General features: G+C 41.6%; 1 protein-coding gene across 1 annotated transcript in view; it reads left to right on the forward strand.

Annotated features, from left to right (window-relative positions):
• Positions 1-14778, forward strand: part of LOC114766187 (A disintegrin and metalloproteinase with thrombospondin motifs 17-like) — a 70894-nt gene that overhangs the window by 32421 nt on the left and 23695 nt on the right. Inside the window, 7 exon segments of the mRNA XM_028956836.1 lie at positions 1160-1300; positions 2453-2603; positions 4874-4975; positions 5339-5484; positions 6317-6486; positions 7868-7995; positions 12095-12215. Of these exon segments, the coding sequence (XP_028812669.1) occupies positions 1160-1300; positions 2453-2603; positions 4874-4975; positions 5339-5484; positions 6317-6486; positions 7868-7995; positions 12095-12215 (959 nt within the window).

Consider the following 14778-nt stretch of genomic DNA (forward strand, 5'->3'; position numbering starts at 1 on the left):
GTTACGATAGCGGTAGTATAATGTGATGCTTATCTGGTAATTTTGTGCTGATACAGAATAAGGTCATTTTACTTTAATGGATGCAGTTAATTGTTCTGTTCACTACTTTGGAGTGGTTTGATTTTAAGGGTGATGCCATCTGAAGAAACTAGAGGCTGGATTATGTTCTCAAATGGGCTTTTATTGACTCTATTTTATGACTCACTTTTATAAAATATTGCTTTCCCTTAAGAATATGAAATTCATTGTTGTTTACAAAAAAACATTATCTCTCATTGCCTATCCTTCAATGTTATGGACAAAATAGATTTTCAGATTTCTGAACAGAGCAAAAATACATAAATATATTTTTCCCTTCTCTTTTATTGCTTTCATTAAAAGTGGGAACAAAAAGTCCACGCTGGAAGTCCCCGTCATGTTTTTCTTATTAGTTCCTGTGTTTGCTGCTTCAAGTTCTTTCTCAGTTGTTGTTTTTAATTTGGAAATGTAGGTCATGGCTTTAGAGGAAGCGCACTCTAACCCAGCACAATGAAATCCGCCATGCCTCAGTACCACGAGTTCAGCGGCCCTGCAGCAGTTGCTGCTCTGGCTCAGAAACCCATATGCTTCTCAAATGTGGTGCGATGGCCTGTCATACAACTCGTCATAGTTGCCATGTTTTTATTTTTTAAAGCATTTTCAGTTTTCATTGATGCTTGGGCCTGCTGGGTGGAAATTTATACATGTTATACTCACACTCTTGTCAAGATAACCAGATAACATATCAGGAAATGCTCCAGGGAATTTCTTCAGACTTTGTTAGTCTTCAAACGCTCACTCATAGATGAAATGATTAGATTTTGGGGGTGAAAGGTGACGTTTTGGCAACCACACATATATTTTTCAATGTTGGCTCATAACACAATGGTGCATAGCATATGTAAATCACAAATTACTTTTTGCAAACGTTTTTATAGTAAGATGGTCATCATCAAAACAGTCGCTAATTACAATTCATGTTTAGTTGGTACCATATGTGAATCAGGAGATGCAATCATGGTGCTAAAATGAAAACAAATTGGAGCGCAAGCTATGAACATGTTATAAAAGTGGGGTTTTTCTGTATGTTGTTTAGTTATTTTATTTAATTATTTTGTCATTTTTTAATGTTTTTTTCCAGTATGGGAATGAGCCATGATGATGATCATACCACCTGTACTGGACACTCCCACATCATGTCTGGCGAGTGGGTGAAAGGACGGAACCCGAGTGACCTCTCATGGTCTAGCTGTAGCCGTGATGACCTGGAGAACTTCCTCAGGTAAAATGCACTCCAAGAAGCTGTATGCCTACGTCAGTTGTTGTGTCTGAGGCTGGCAGTGCAGGGACTCTTTAGAACGGACATGTGTGTTCCAATCCCATTGACAGGGAGGGCTCCATTGGGAACAGATGGTGGTTTTTTTTATCCCTTTCCATCACTGTCAAGAGGCTGTCAGGTGTCAGGATCTAAGTCACCCTCCACCCTGCCAAGTGAGACGTGTCCCAGGAGCAATCAGAAGCTTATAAGCTTAGCAAAGCGCAAAACATTCACCCCACCCGTCTGTACTCTGGCAAATTGCTCTAATGGCCTTCCTACACAACACAATGCTGCAAGGCTGGAAAATAAGCATCATCCCACTGTGCAGAGGGAACACTTTTCCTGTTTCAGACTTTTTCTGACAAAAGTCATCTCACTTTAAAGCATTGGTAACTAGCTTTGCACTTCCAAGAGTAATCACTGAATTCTGAATTAGCTTTTGGACAAGTCTCCTGGATGTATGCTTCAAGATTAATGTAGAAAATAAAACGCACCCATACGGGGATAAAAGCTGGGACAAAAACACCAGCCTCCACTGCCTTCATGTTGACTGTTCATATTTCTCTGTCACCCACTGATGTTTATGGTGATTTTAACAAGATATATTTATATACTGCCTACACGTTAATGGATTTTTGTGTCCATTCGGCCAACAGCGTGCTTTCCTTTTCATGCACTGTATTTTGCACAGATGACTGACTTTAAGTACAAATGCATCATATGTTTTTATAACTTAATGCAACTGAATAACCTGAAAATCTTCAGGATGGCTTAAGGATTTTTTTGGGGGGAGGGTGACGTAAACCTTAACGCTGCCAGCAGCTTAGCAAGAATAGCAGCGCTCCCCTTGATGTAAAAATTCTGCACTTTTCTTTACATGTAAGCCTGCTGATATGAGACATTTGTCTAATTTGTGCCAGGCGCCATATGAAAACATTATGCTCTGTATATTTGAAAGTCCATCATCATAACTACGTAATAGTCTGTTTCCTAGAACAAGCTGTTCTGGACGCTGTGATTTACGGAATGGAAATGTCATGGAAAGTAACGTGTGGATGTTTGCGATGCTGCATTTTGGTTTATTTGGCTTCTTGTTGGGCTCGTACTCTTGGCCAGGTCGAAGGCGAGCGGCTGTTTGCTACACACAGACCCACGCAGTCACTATGCAGTCCGACTCCCCCCGAAGCTCCCGGGAATGCACTACAGCGTTGATGAGCAGTGCCAGATTCTGTTTGGCACCAATGCCACCTTCTGCAACGATATGGAGGTATGAAATGAGATGCATTTTTAACTTTTCCCTTCTTACAATTACGAGAAATTGGTCCTGGATTTTAGACCAACTAACCGCACTTTCTGTGATGCGTGTGTTTGGACGAAGCACCTTGGAAACGGTGCATATGAGCCTTTTATGAGACGGGGTAGTTTTTCTGTGCCGCTCTTATATAGTCACGGTAGGAACTTGTTAAATCAAGGGGAACTTTGTTTAATATTTACCCCGAGGAGTTTACTTGTAGGCCTTCCCATATGTTAACTTGAACAAAATGCCACAAGATCTTTCACGGTTCCTGTCATTCGATGTGGTTCAGTTTGCACATAAGTGCGTTGAATCCTTGGGGCTCTTCGACTCTCACTTGGGGTTGCTATGGTGACCCGTCCCCAAAACTATCAGTACGTATTGCATGTGCTGACAGTTCAGGTCAGGCTTTTAAACAGTAGACCTTCTGCTGAAAGGGCGCTAGGCTTTCACCGTTCCTCAAACCAATATTTCCACTCAGTACCAACCCTGCCAGGTCTTGTAAAGGGAAAAAGAGGTTGGTGGCACTAGCCAGGGCTTGTGCATTGTCTGCACGGCACGTTTTCGGCCCAGGCAGAAGCTGCAGGTTTGACATAAAAAAATCTTGACAAGGACAAATTGCTGAGCAACAATGGACAAAGGAGGAGCATGATAAAGCCAGTCAGGTTATGACAATTTAATGACTGCCCTGGTTCTCCAGAGAAGAAACGTTATTGGAATTAGATAGAGAGGCTCTCTACCAACACACACATTTCCTAGCAAGGTGAAGTGCTGAGTGTTTTCTAGAAATATGATATTGTTGTCTCACAAAAAGACATTCATGTCTATGAGAATGATGGTTGGGGAACATGTTTGTTTAAAATACGCTGTTAGCCATGATGTGACAGTACTTTCTTTTCAGTAGCTGCATTATCATGCAGTATCAGGGTAGTGCAGGGATTTTAAGTGATAGAATTACATAATTTGGGGGAAGAGACAGGTATAAAAGAGCTGGCTAGACTAGAACTGGACCAAAGACAGTTACAGACACAGGCCAAACTCTTCATTTTTACTGCAGTTAATAACTTGACTGATAGTTTTGCATTTCAACGTTTATTATCTAAAGGAGCAAAAACATACCTTTGGGGTCACTGAGTTAAAATTTATGATTAGGTACAAGAAACATCTAAGAATAAAGTATAGGGAATAGTAAATGGCAAAATCTGATGTGTAAAAGTTAATGCATAAAACATATGTGAGAGTGTATGACATCTGGTTCTTACAATTATGTGAAGATGATTGGTATGGGCTCTATTTTAATGATCTGACACAAATCAGAAGGATCAAACAAACGTTCTAGGCATGTCCGCATAAAAGATATATTTAAACCAACCAGGTATCTGCGTTTTTTTTATTTTATATTAATGCATACAATAAAATCCAAAAATGAGTAATGTGTCATCAGAGGCTTGGCTGACAGACACAAAGCAGGGTTTTAAAAAAATGCCTTAGATTTTTTTTTAAATAGAGCTCTTGTGTGTATACGTGTATTTGTAAACTATATATGAATATAGCATAAAAACATTGAACATATTAATATGTGTTTCTACAAAAATTCTTGACTCTACAGAAACAGGAAGGTAGATTTGGTATTCAAATACTTCCGATCATCCTTTGGTTGGATGGATTTCTGATCATCCTTTTTTGGCCACTTTGGGTTTTATTGGCATATCCATGTTGCTGCCGCCTGAAGGAAAACTGCTGATTATACCCATGTCTCATTTCACACAAATACCTGTTCATGAATCTACTTTCTCCACCCCAGTTCCCCTCTTTATTTTTCTAATGTAAATCTCCTGTTTGGTTGTGATGACAGCTTTATGATGTTGGATGAATACATGGTCGGGGAAGACGGTGCTCCATTTTCAGCCATCTGTGAAAATGATTCTGTTGGTGTAGAACTACCATGCTGGGCCCGCTTTTGTAGGATAATGAAAACGGAGCATCAGCCAGTAATTCCCTCCCTTATGTGTAATATTAGACAGACCTCTCCACAGCTGCCAGTGTACAGTATGTCTGAAATCAACGTAAGTACAATGTTTAAACAACGTGCAGCAGTATGCACGCAGTGAAGCATGGACCAAGCCAAATGACCAAAACATCATTTCTTGATCCTCCTCACTCTAGTGGGGAGGCTGTAATGGGGTTGATTGTTGCTGTGCTGGTCCTAACTAACATGCAACTCACCAAATCTTGTTTTTCAGCATCTTATGTGCGCTGGCTTGTGGTGTCTTGTGGAAGGTGACACTTCATGTAAAACTAAATTGGACCCTCCACTGGATGGAACAGAGTGTGGCCCTGATAAGGTATACATGAATGCCAACACTTTAGGCCTAATGCATTTTATGGGAACCACTTACCTACCACTATGTAAGGACCATTTTGTACTATGTTCCAACTTATTTCCCCTGGATACGTTTGATCCTATAAACTGTTTTTATTCCACAATAATTTTGGTGATTTGATAATGGTAGCCCAATAGGGAATCCCCACCAGGTCAAATTTTACAAAAGCAACAAATCCTAAAACCATAAACTTAAATATTTCTGTTGGTTGCTAGAACCTGCTGAATAGGACGCTGCTTATGCATTACAATTTCTTCTATCCATAGCTATACATAACGTGCATAGTGTTTGTTCTAGACATGAATGTGTGTTTTTCTGTGACAGTGGTGCAGGGCTGGGGATTGTGTCAGTAAGACTCCTATCCCTCAGCATGTGGATGGGGATTGGAGCCCATGGAGCCAGTGGAGCATGTGCAGCCGCACCTGTGGCACCGGAGCCCAGTTCAGGCAGAGGAAATGTGACAACCCCCCGTAAGTCAGCTCACCCAAATGCCAGCCAGCGCCAGCATCCAATCGCATCAGGGGTCTTTCAGATGAAGATTAGGAATTGTGGTTGTCACTCGACCCTGCAGTTGGTTTTCTCGCATAATGAGATTCGCTGGCGGCATCTGGAGGAACAAATCCAAGTTATTCTCCAGCCCTGGCACCTTCGTGGAGAACACTGCTTGGAAGACACAGGTTTTCTCTCCACTGTACTGAAGGTGACAGATCTGTGAGCACTGAGCACTCAGAATACAAAAGCGTTCAGTTCCCCTGGGGTTATAGCGGGGCTGGATGGGGGGATTTGAATTTGGAGAGGCATCAAGGGGCTCTGTGCCAGCATAGGAGCAGAGTCATAAGGTCTGTATGTTAGGATATGTTTATTTTTGTTATGTATGTGTTTTAATTTATTATTATAGTATTTAACACAAAAGGCTAGAAAAAATATATAAGAATAAGCAAAAGGTGTGATTAAAAATTGAATTGTGAGTCGTGTTCTGTGCTGAGCAGCAGGACTGCGAGAGGTAGTCCTGTGCACCAGCCACGACTCTTAATCTTTCCCATGGCTGCAGGAGCAACCTCTGCTGAGGGAGGGATGAAGGAGGTTTAGAGAGTGGGAGGAGAGGGTACAGGTGTCTGTCTACCTCTGTTAGTAGGGGTCACCACTGCTTCCCTGCAGTCCTAGCAGCATGATTGGGCCCCGGAGACGGGGCTTGTCCCAGCAGAGGTCCATGCCTGCAGGCAGAGAGTGATGTGTGGTCTGGCAGAAGCAGGGAAGTGGGTGTTGGAGCTCAGATTTATGGGGCTTCTGTTCTGTCCACAGCCCTGGGCCTGGAGGAAAGCACTGCCCGAAGGCCAGCGTTGAGCACCGCGTCTGCGAGGGCCCACCCTGCTCAAAGGGCCTGCCCACTTTCAGGGACCAGCAGTGCCAGTCACACGACCGGCAGGCCAGCAAGAAAAAGACTAATGTGTGGTCAGCTGTCATCAATGATGGTGAGGCTGAAAACTCCAACTAACACAAATATATACTTTGCTGAAAAACCTGGCATGACCAAATGAAGCTGGATGAGATGACAATGCTGGTTAACTACCTAGTCTGACGAATTTATGGTATCTTTTCACAGTGGTCATACCAGATAAGACCAGCTAAAACCAGCTGATCTTCCAGACAGCCTTATGCAGTGAACAAAATAGAGGTGGATTTTTAGCATTTTTGAACATCCGGTTCCCTGTGTCGAAATTCCATGAGGAATATTGAATGGATTTTCAGAAAATTGGCCATTGGCCAGAATGGCATTAACAACAAAGGATTTATCTCATAATGTCAATTATCATGCTAGATTTTTTCGACAATGTGGGAAAAATTTTCCCACCAACCTTATATAAAATATAGGTAGGACTGTGTATTTCTGAGTTTGATATGTGAGTCTTTAATCAGGGACCCATTCGTCATCTCAATGTCTGAAATTATTACAGCTGCTTGCCAAATGTCTCTTTTTTTCTATCATAACAGGACGTGGAACTGTTTATCTGAAAGTGGTTAAATTGCCACGCACCCTCTCCCTCCCCTAGTAAAAACATTACTGTACTGTGAATAAGCTGAGACCCAACCCCCTCATGCTCTCAGCTGAAGTCAGCAAAACCCAAATTCATCAAGCAGCAATAATTTGTGTTTATGATCATATTCAGAATCTTCATAAAAGTGTTTGGATTTCTTAATTAATTGCATACAAGTAAGGTTTTTCTTTTCAGTTCATTGAGGGGTTCGTAGCTAAACTGTCTCTACAAAATGTTCCTTAGTATTTACTATTAAGCCATGTAGCAAAATGTTTTCTTTTGCAAATGTCTATGATTAAGTAAAGAATTTTGGCTTGTCATGTTGCCTGTAAACAAGCACAAAGATGGTCTTAGACCACAAGACACAAAAACACACACACACACACACACACACACGGACGCATACACGCTCTTCACGTAAAAGCAGTCTCTCGAAACAGTCTCTCCAACAAGCAAGATTCTTCAAACATCACTTATATCAATTTTGTCTGGTTATATTCCATGTGGAGACTTTTATCTTCCACAGATCAGAATAAAAACACAATCTCTCCAGATTTTTCAGACCATCAGTGCAGCCCATCAAGGACATCAATCAAAGCGAGTGCCTGCTGTGTTTTTTTTTAACAAACCTTTCAAATACCAGTAGGCTCAGTAGTCAGGTTGTATTGAACAGATCTTGTGCAAAAGGGCCCTGGCTGTCTGGGTTTATTTAGGCTGCGGTACAGCGCTGCTAAACATTGACTGACTCCTGATTATGAAATTGACTGAAGAAGTGCTGACAGATCTTGTCTGTGTCTGTCTGTGTTTATGTGTTCAGAAAAGCCGTGTGCTCTGTTCTGCTCCCCGGTGGGGCGTGACACCACCGTGTTGGTGGCTGAGCGGGTGCTGGACGGAACTCCTTGTGGACCTTATGAGAATGACCTGTGTGTGAATGGGAAGTGTCAGGTAAGGGCTAAACCCGCAGTTCTTTGGTCAAGACATGGACTGTAGACTTAAAAAAATAATTTGTTTAATTTATATAATTTGTTTAATTTATGTTTAATAGATGGTATTCAATTTATGGCAAATTAGATTAAGCAATTATAACAAACTATGTCATTGAACATTATCTTCTATTTCCATAAGTAATCAAATATATCATCATAATCTGTTCAAATTAACTTTTAGGGAAATTAAATTCTTGTCCAAATGTAATTCTCATCCATGTGTAATTAGCATTTTAAATTAATACAGTCAACAAAAGTGCTTTATTTAAAATTACATAGATAAATAAATATTACTTTTTACTGACTAGATAGATAACTATTCAAGAAAAAAAGGGAGTGCTGATTTTTATTTTAGTAAGAACTAAAACTGTATTTTGCTTCTTTGTTCTGTCTCAAAATCCTAGTTCTTCATATAGCCTGTACATTTTCTCACATACGGGGGATATAATTACTTACATGACAATGAGACACAACAATGGTTGCTGTAGTGCATTTACTCTGGGACCAGACTTGGCAGGACTGGGAATAAGAGGGTTCAAATTGCCCAGGAGGTGACTGGGGTCGAGTCAGGCGAGAGAAAATCCACTTCCTGTCCTCCCACTGTGGCCTTATTTATAGTGCTGTTCTTTAGGGACACATGAGATGTCTGGATAGGATGAAGGTTACACTTCTGAATATGAACCTGAGCCGGTAGGGCAGCCGTGTCCAGTGTGTGGAGGACCTCTGTGTCAGCAGTTCTTGACTTGATGATCCTAAATATGTAGAGAGTTTTAAGAAGCACATTCATCTGGATAGAGCGGTTCAGCCAGCACTGTGCCAAAATCTGAATGCAGAACAGATTGGGAGACTCCAGACAGCTGGCTGGTAATGACACTGGTTACCTGCCGTCAGTGGACACTCACAGACACATTTACACATAGGCACACTCACTCCTGTCTCACTGTTGCCATTTATTAGCTATTTTGTGAGGTTTTTTTTTTCTTACATTTCGTTTGCACCAGACTAACTTTTTTTCATAATGTTTCAGTAAAGCTGCCCTAACATAGCATTAACCTTCTCCTCATAGCCTACTCCTCAAAGCCCACTTCCCATCTGTCATCCCAGGTGAAGAGATCAGCACAAGGGACGCCTTTATTTAGCTTTAATTGGGTAGTCTTGGTGATGCGTGCGGCCCAGTCAGGTTAATAACGTGGACTCGGCCTGCGGAGAGCACCTGTCTGCCTCACACTGACCGTGTCTCAGATGATGTAAATGCTTGGAAATGCTGAAGAAGCGGGAGGTAGGATGAGCTGGAGCGAGTCCTGCTTTTATATGAGCATTCGATACTCGGTCACTGATGAGGCAGACTGAACATGTGCAGTCCTTAGAAAAGTTCAGCTGCTCATGCAATAATAAGCACATTGTGTCAATGGTCACACACACAGACACAGGCTTGTGTGGGCAGACCTGGGGGCTGTAATAGAGATAAATATTTCAGATTAAAGCTCTTGATGAGAGAATAACAACAACAACATATACTACAATTCAAAAGTTTAATGTCATTTGAACATGGAATGAACATAAAATATTACGTAAGTGGATAAGAAATAGTCATCGACAAAGATAGACCCCACATTTTCTGATGCACCAGATACTCAAGATAATTGCAAAAGAGTTTTCTAATTAGTATTTTTAAAGTGACAGACTATTGGAACTCTGTTGTTGCTGATAATGGGCCTCTCATTAATAGCCATTTGAAGTTATCATAGTAATTTACAGCATTAAAAGATTTTGGATCAATCTGATGTTGTTTTAATGGACAAAAACACTTTGTGAAATCAAGAAAAATTCAAAGAGAGACGTCCCTTCCAAGTAAAAGTTGGGATAGTTATAAGAAACTATTAGTATAGCCTAGATGTTATTTGATCATTTTGTAGAGATGGACCTTCCAATTCTGGTGAAATCAAGTCTGAAGAAGCTCTCGGTTCTGCTTCTCATTTTGTTCTGACCCATTGATATGGCGTAATAAATGTATAACTACCTCTTTATTAACTACATTTCTCAACAAAATATGTTTTCTTATATAAAAATATGTTTTCTTTTTGTCAAAAAGTCTCCACTTTGTTTAAGAGGACATTTGGTTCCCATTAATACAGAGAGAGAGAAAGAGAATCAAAATAAGTTGCATTTTATTGGATAATAATGTTATACAGCATTGCTATGTAAATTGCACAAGTTGCATAATATCCATTCATGACAGCTATGCAGTGTCACATAAAGTCAAGTGGCCCACATTTCCAGTGGCGCTTGGAGCTTTTTACGAGTTCTGAAAAGCTGCCAGCCCTTTATTCTGCACCCTGAGCAAGTAAAGACTGTTGCCTGGGCTCAAATGAAGTCTAGTGTGAAGGGTATTAAAAATCTGTGTTCCTATCTGTAAGAAAGATTGACAATTGTGGGTTTCTTGGATTATTTTGCCCTTTATTAGCTGTTGAAAAGGGTTTTGGACAGAGAGGGTATGTATCAGGAAGTGGGTCCAGTGGTTTTCTGGGTCAAGTAAATAAAGTCTCTTTGCAGAACAGTGTGTCTTTGAAGAAAACTTTATTTGGCCTTTTGTCATTTGTCTGGTTTGTGAAAATAGGTGGGTGGCAACAAAAGTTTGGGGTGTTGGTCTATGTGTGGGACCACAAAAAAGTGAACAAGAGTGTGCCAGTTGGTGTGTATGTGTGTGAGTTACTGTGTGTCTCTGAGTTGGAAAGAAAATTGTAGAGGGTGCACCAGCTCTGTTTTGGTAAAATGACTTCCACATGGTAGGACTGGTCTGTATTAGACCCCCCCCCCAAAACCTTCACCAGCATCACCTAGTACCTAGTCCATCAGCTCAGTATTTGGCACATTAACACATGTTTAACAGGCTTTTGATTGACTCATTTCTGTGGTCAAGTCAGTGAAGGCGCTTTTGCTGGTTTGGGCACCGAATTGTCTGTGCCAGTCTGTGTTGGCATGCTCTCACCAGAACAAATGTTGGATCGCTGGGACTTAAGCTGACGCAAATACCGCTAGCGCCCTTCGACGCTCCCACACCCCATTACAAAAACCGGCCTTAGCTGTCCCTCTGTACAGCGAGAGGACTTTATTACCCCCATTTGCCTGTCAAGTTTCATGACTGTATCCAATCAGGGCAGGCTGCTGTGTGACTTAAGGCTCTGGAGTCCGCAGGGTGGCCCTTCTGCCGTCCAGCCCATCTGCTCCGCACACTTCCCAGCGATAAGCTACTGGAACAAAAGCGCATTTCTCCAGTTTGTTGGGCCGACAAGACAGACCAATGTCCCCGTTACAGCTCAAAACTCATCTGACCTCCAAGACCTGTAAATCTCAGTTGAATGTGATTTGAACCTGAGGCACGTTTTTTTTTTTGTTCTCCCAGTTCCTCGCATAAACTGTTCCCCTTATTTCCTTCAGCAATGTGTGCAATACGTTGATTTCATGTGATCACACTCCCTTGCACCTGCACTTTAGCGGAATTCATAATTTTTCCAGTGACATCTAAAATTCTACATCTAACATATGCAGTATATCTATCATGTGTAATATCATCCCCCTGTCATTCTCCACCTTTATAGTACTGCCATAGTATACAATCATTGTTCTGCAGTTATCATAATCGTTTTTGTATTGGAAAGTTCTTGCACCTCTCTAAATGGCACCTTTGCACAGCACGTACTGTATTGAAACATTGTCTCAGCACACTTTGCACATGTAGAACGCTGCTGATAACAATAGAGCCTTGAAGTGCACCCTGATTGTTCCTGTTGTTTGTAAGGGGATAGCTGTAAATCCAGCTGCCATCCTCCATCGAACAGTATGCAGGGAGGAAATGGGCGACGGCCAGGGCTGCATTGTTTTTTTGTTTTTTTTAATTAAATTGAAATATTTTGATCACAGAGGAAAATCAAATGGCATTAATTACTTGTACTCAAGCAGCGGTAGATGGAACATCTGATCGTTTCATGTATTTGAGTTTGGTGTCTTCACAACATGCCACGGCTAATAATTCATCTTCTTTTTTTTTTTCATTGCAGAAAATTGGCTGCGACGGCATCATTGGCTCCTTGGCGAAAGAGGACCGTTGTGGTGTCTGCAACGGCGATGGCAAGTCCTGCAAAATAGTCAAGGGAGACTTTAATCACACCAGGGGAACGGGTGAGTTGAAGAGCGGGTAATGGAGTTTGCAGGGGAAAACCACAACCTTTTTGGTGGTTTGCCGTCACCCGTGTCGATACTTCTGCCCATCTGTCGAGTGTGTGTTGCCATTTGAGCTGCGTTTCATATACAGACGCTCTACATTAGGGCTTCTAAATTGAAGCAAATGCCCTACTGTGGCTCCTATGATCTGCTGCTCCTTTGACGCTATGGCACAAGTGGAGCCACCACAAAAACGCCTACGCACGTGTAATGTAATACGGAATGAACATGTGCATTATGGGAAAGTTATACCAAATGTAAGCTGACAGATCCTCCCCCTGAATCCCTCCACAGCTGCTTTCTGACACAGAGACACAAGCTGTGTTTCCATGACAGAGTTGCTCAAAACTAAAGAGATATTTTTCGATTTTACAATAATATGCATTTGCAAACTGACTGCAATTCCATTAGTAAAGTGAAAGTGAAAGTGAAGTGATTGTCACACGTGATACACAGCAGCACAGCACACAGTGCACACAGTGAAATTTGTCCTCTGCATTTAACCCATCACCCTGAGTGAGCAGTGGGCAGCCATGACCAGCGCCCGGGGAGCAGTGTGTGGGGACGGTGCTTTTGCTCAGTGGCACCTCAGTGGCACCTTGGCGGATCGGGATTCGAACCGGCAACCTTCTGATTACAGGGCCGCTTCCTTAACCGCTAGGCCACCACTGCCCTGATATGTGAAAAGAAACTTGTTCCCTTCTTTAAAACAACATTAACGCTCAAGCGTTATATAATGTTTCAACATGTTACTGTTCAATGTAACTCTGCCAAATAAATACTATTAATCATAATATTAATAATTTCTAAGGATTACACTTGATGATGTGATGTTAAATCCTCAGTCTGGATGTAACAAGCACTCAAGCAGCCTTGATCTCACCTGTAATATCTCAGTTTTCTGGCACAGTAAAGAAGATTAAAACTGGTCTTGGCTTTTTGACTCTGATTATAGAGAGCATTCTGGTGGGTCTACCATGCATGATGAGAGGCAACGTTGCAGCTCAGCAGGTGCTGACGCCTTCATTGATATTTCATGTCTTTATTCGAGGACAGTTCCAGGTTGAATAGGCTCCAAATAGGGTTCATTTGCATATGGAAACAACTGGCAGGAATTGGCATCCTCACAAAAACAACAAAAATATATTAGGATTTGGGCCAGCAGACAGGACAGCATTTATATGTCAAAAGCAGGCTTGCCAGAAATTCTGAGCACCGAGCGTTAATCAGCAAGTGTTACTCTTTCATTCTGCTTTAAGAGCCTTCTCCCACAGCCATAATGAGCCTCTTTTACACATTCACCCAGCAAACAAAGGCTCTGAGATCTGATTGTAGTATCTTTTACTGTCAGAACCTGTCTGAACGCTGTCTGATTTGTGAAAATGAATTAAAAGCATCCCCAGCATATACAAGAGAGCCATTTTCAACCAAAAATATTATCAGTCTTTACAAGTGAACAAAAAATTATTATGATGATGATGTTTGTTGTAATGTAATGTAATGTAATGTGCATCTGAAAAAAGCATTTATAGATTCCATTGGTGCCCATTAACCTGACCCAGAACCGCTCTGGTTTTCTATTTCCCAGTTGCTCGTAGGTATTGTAAGAAGGTTTTGATATGTGTGACGTCAAAGATCAGGACTTTTCCCAAGTGTTTGTCATGTAAGAATACTGCTTTTGTCTGTCTGTTTTTAAATTGCTATTGTGGGTCTTCCTGGGAACAGATACAAGAAGTAGCGACAAACTGGTATTTTGCTCAAGCACAGTATATACTCAGCGGGTGTAGTTTTAAAGGCAAGTTTTTGGTTTTATAAGACTTCTCAGTGTCTCGGAAGAGCCCATTAGGACATTTGGCATTTTGACAATGTGGCCTGATTAACAGCTTGGAATTTTTCATGCCCTGCCAGGACCCCTTGTTCAGCCGAAGCAGAGTAACGATTTAAAAGAACAGGTCCTCGGAGTGGAGTGAGAGCTCGCTGTTTCGTGAAACGCTGTAAACGGTCAGAGGCGTGGCTGCTTGCTGTGATCTCTGAAACCTTTTCACGCTGTTCCCAGGAGCGGCAAGAGAAAAACATCCAACAGGCAAAGATGACCTCAAGCAAATGACAGCGAGTTCCAACTTTCATTAAACAAACGAAACAGTCTTTCTCAGCGGGATCTATGTATCCAACTGAGATTAATGAGCCTCGCAGAAATGCCCAATCAGTGTTGTGCAGTTCACACTGAAAAGAAGTTCTTCAAAATTCAGTTCTTACAAGTAAAAGTGAACAAGTTTGTGTCTATAGCTGTCTCACTCTCTCACTGTCCATAACTGCTTAATCTTGATGTGGGTATGGCTGCTGCAGGCCATCCCAGGAAATCCATTCGATCACAGCGTCCAGTCAACTACAAGGAGAGATCATACAACGGAGCACACAAAACTGGAGCCTGGATTTAAACTCAAAACGTAGGAGGTGACAATGCTAACCAACGCATTCCCGCCCTGTTCCATTCATAGTTCCTCTTAAAAAAAATTCGGAC

Source organism: Denticeps clupeoides, chromosome 16, assembly GCF_900700375.1.
Source record: "Denticeps clupeoides chromosome 16, fDenClu1.1, whole genome shotgun sequence".
Lineage (NCBI taxonomy): Eukaryota > Metazoa > Chordata > Actinopteri > Clupeiformes > Denticipitidae > Denticeps > Denticeps clupeoides.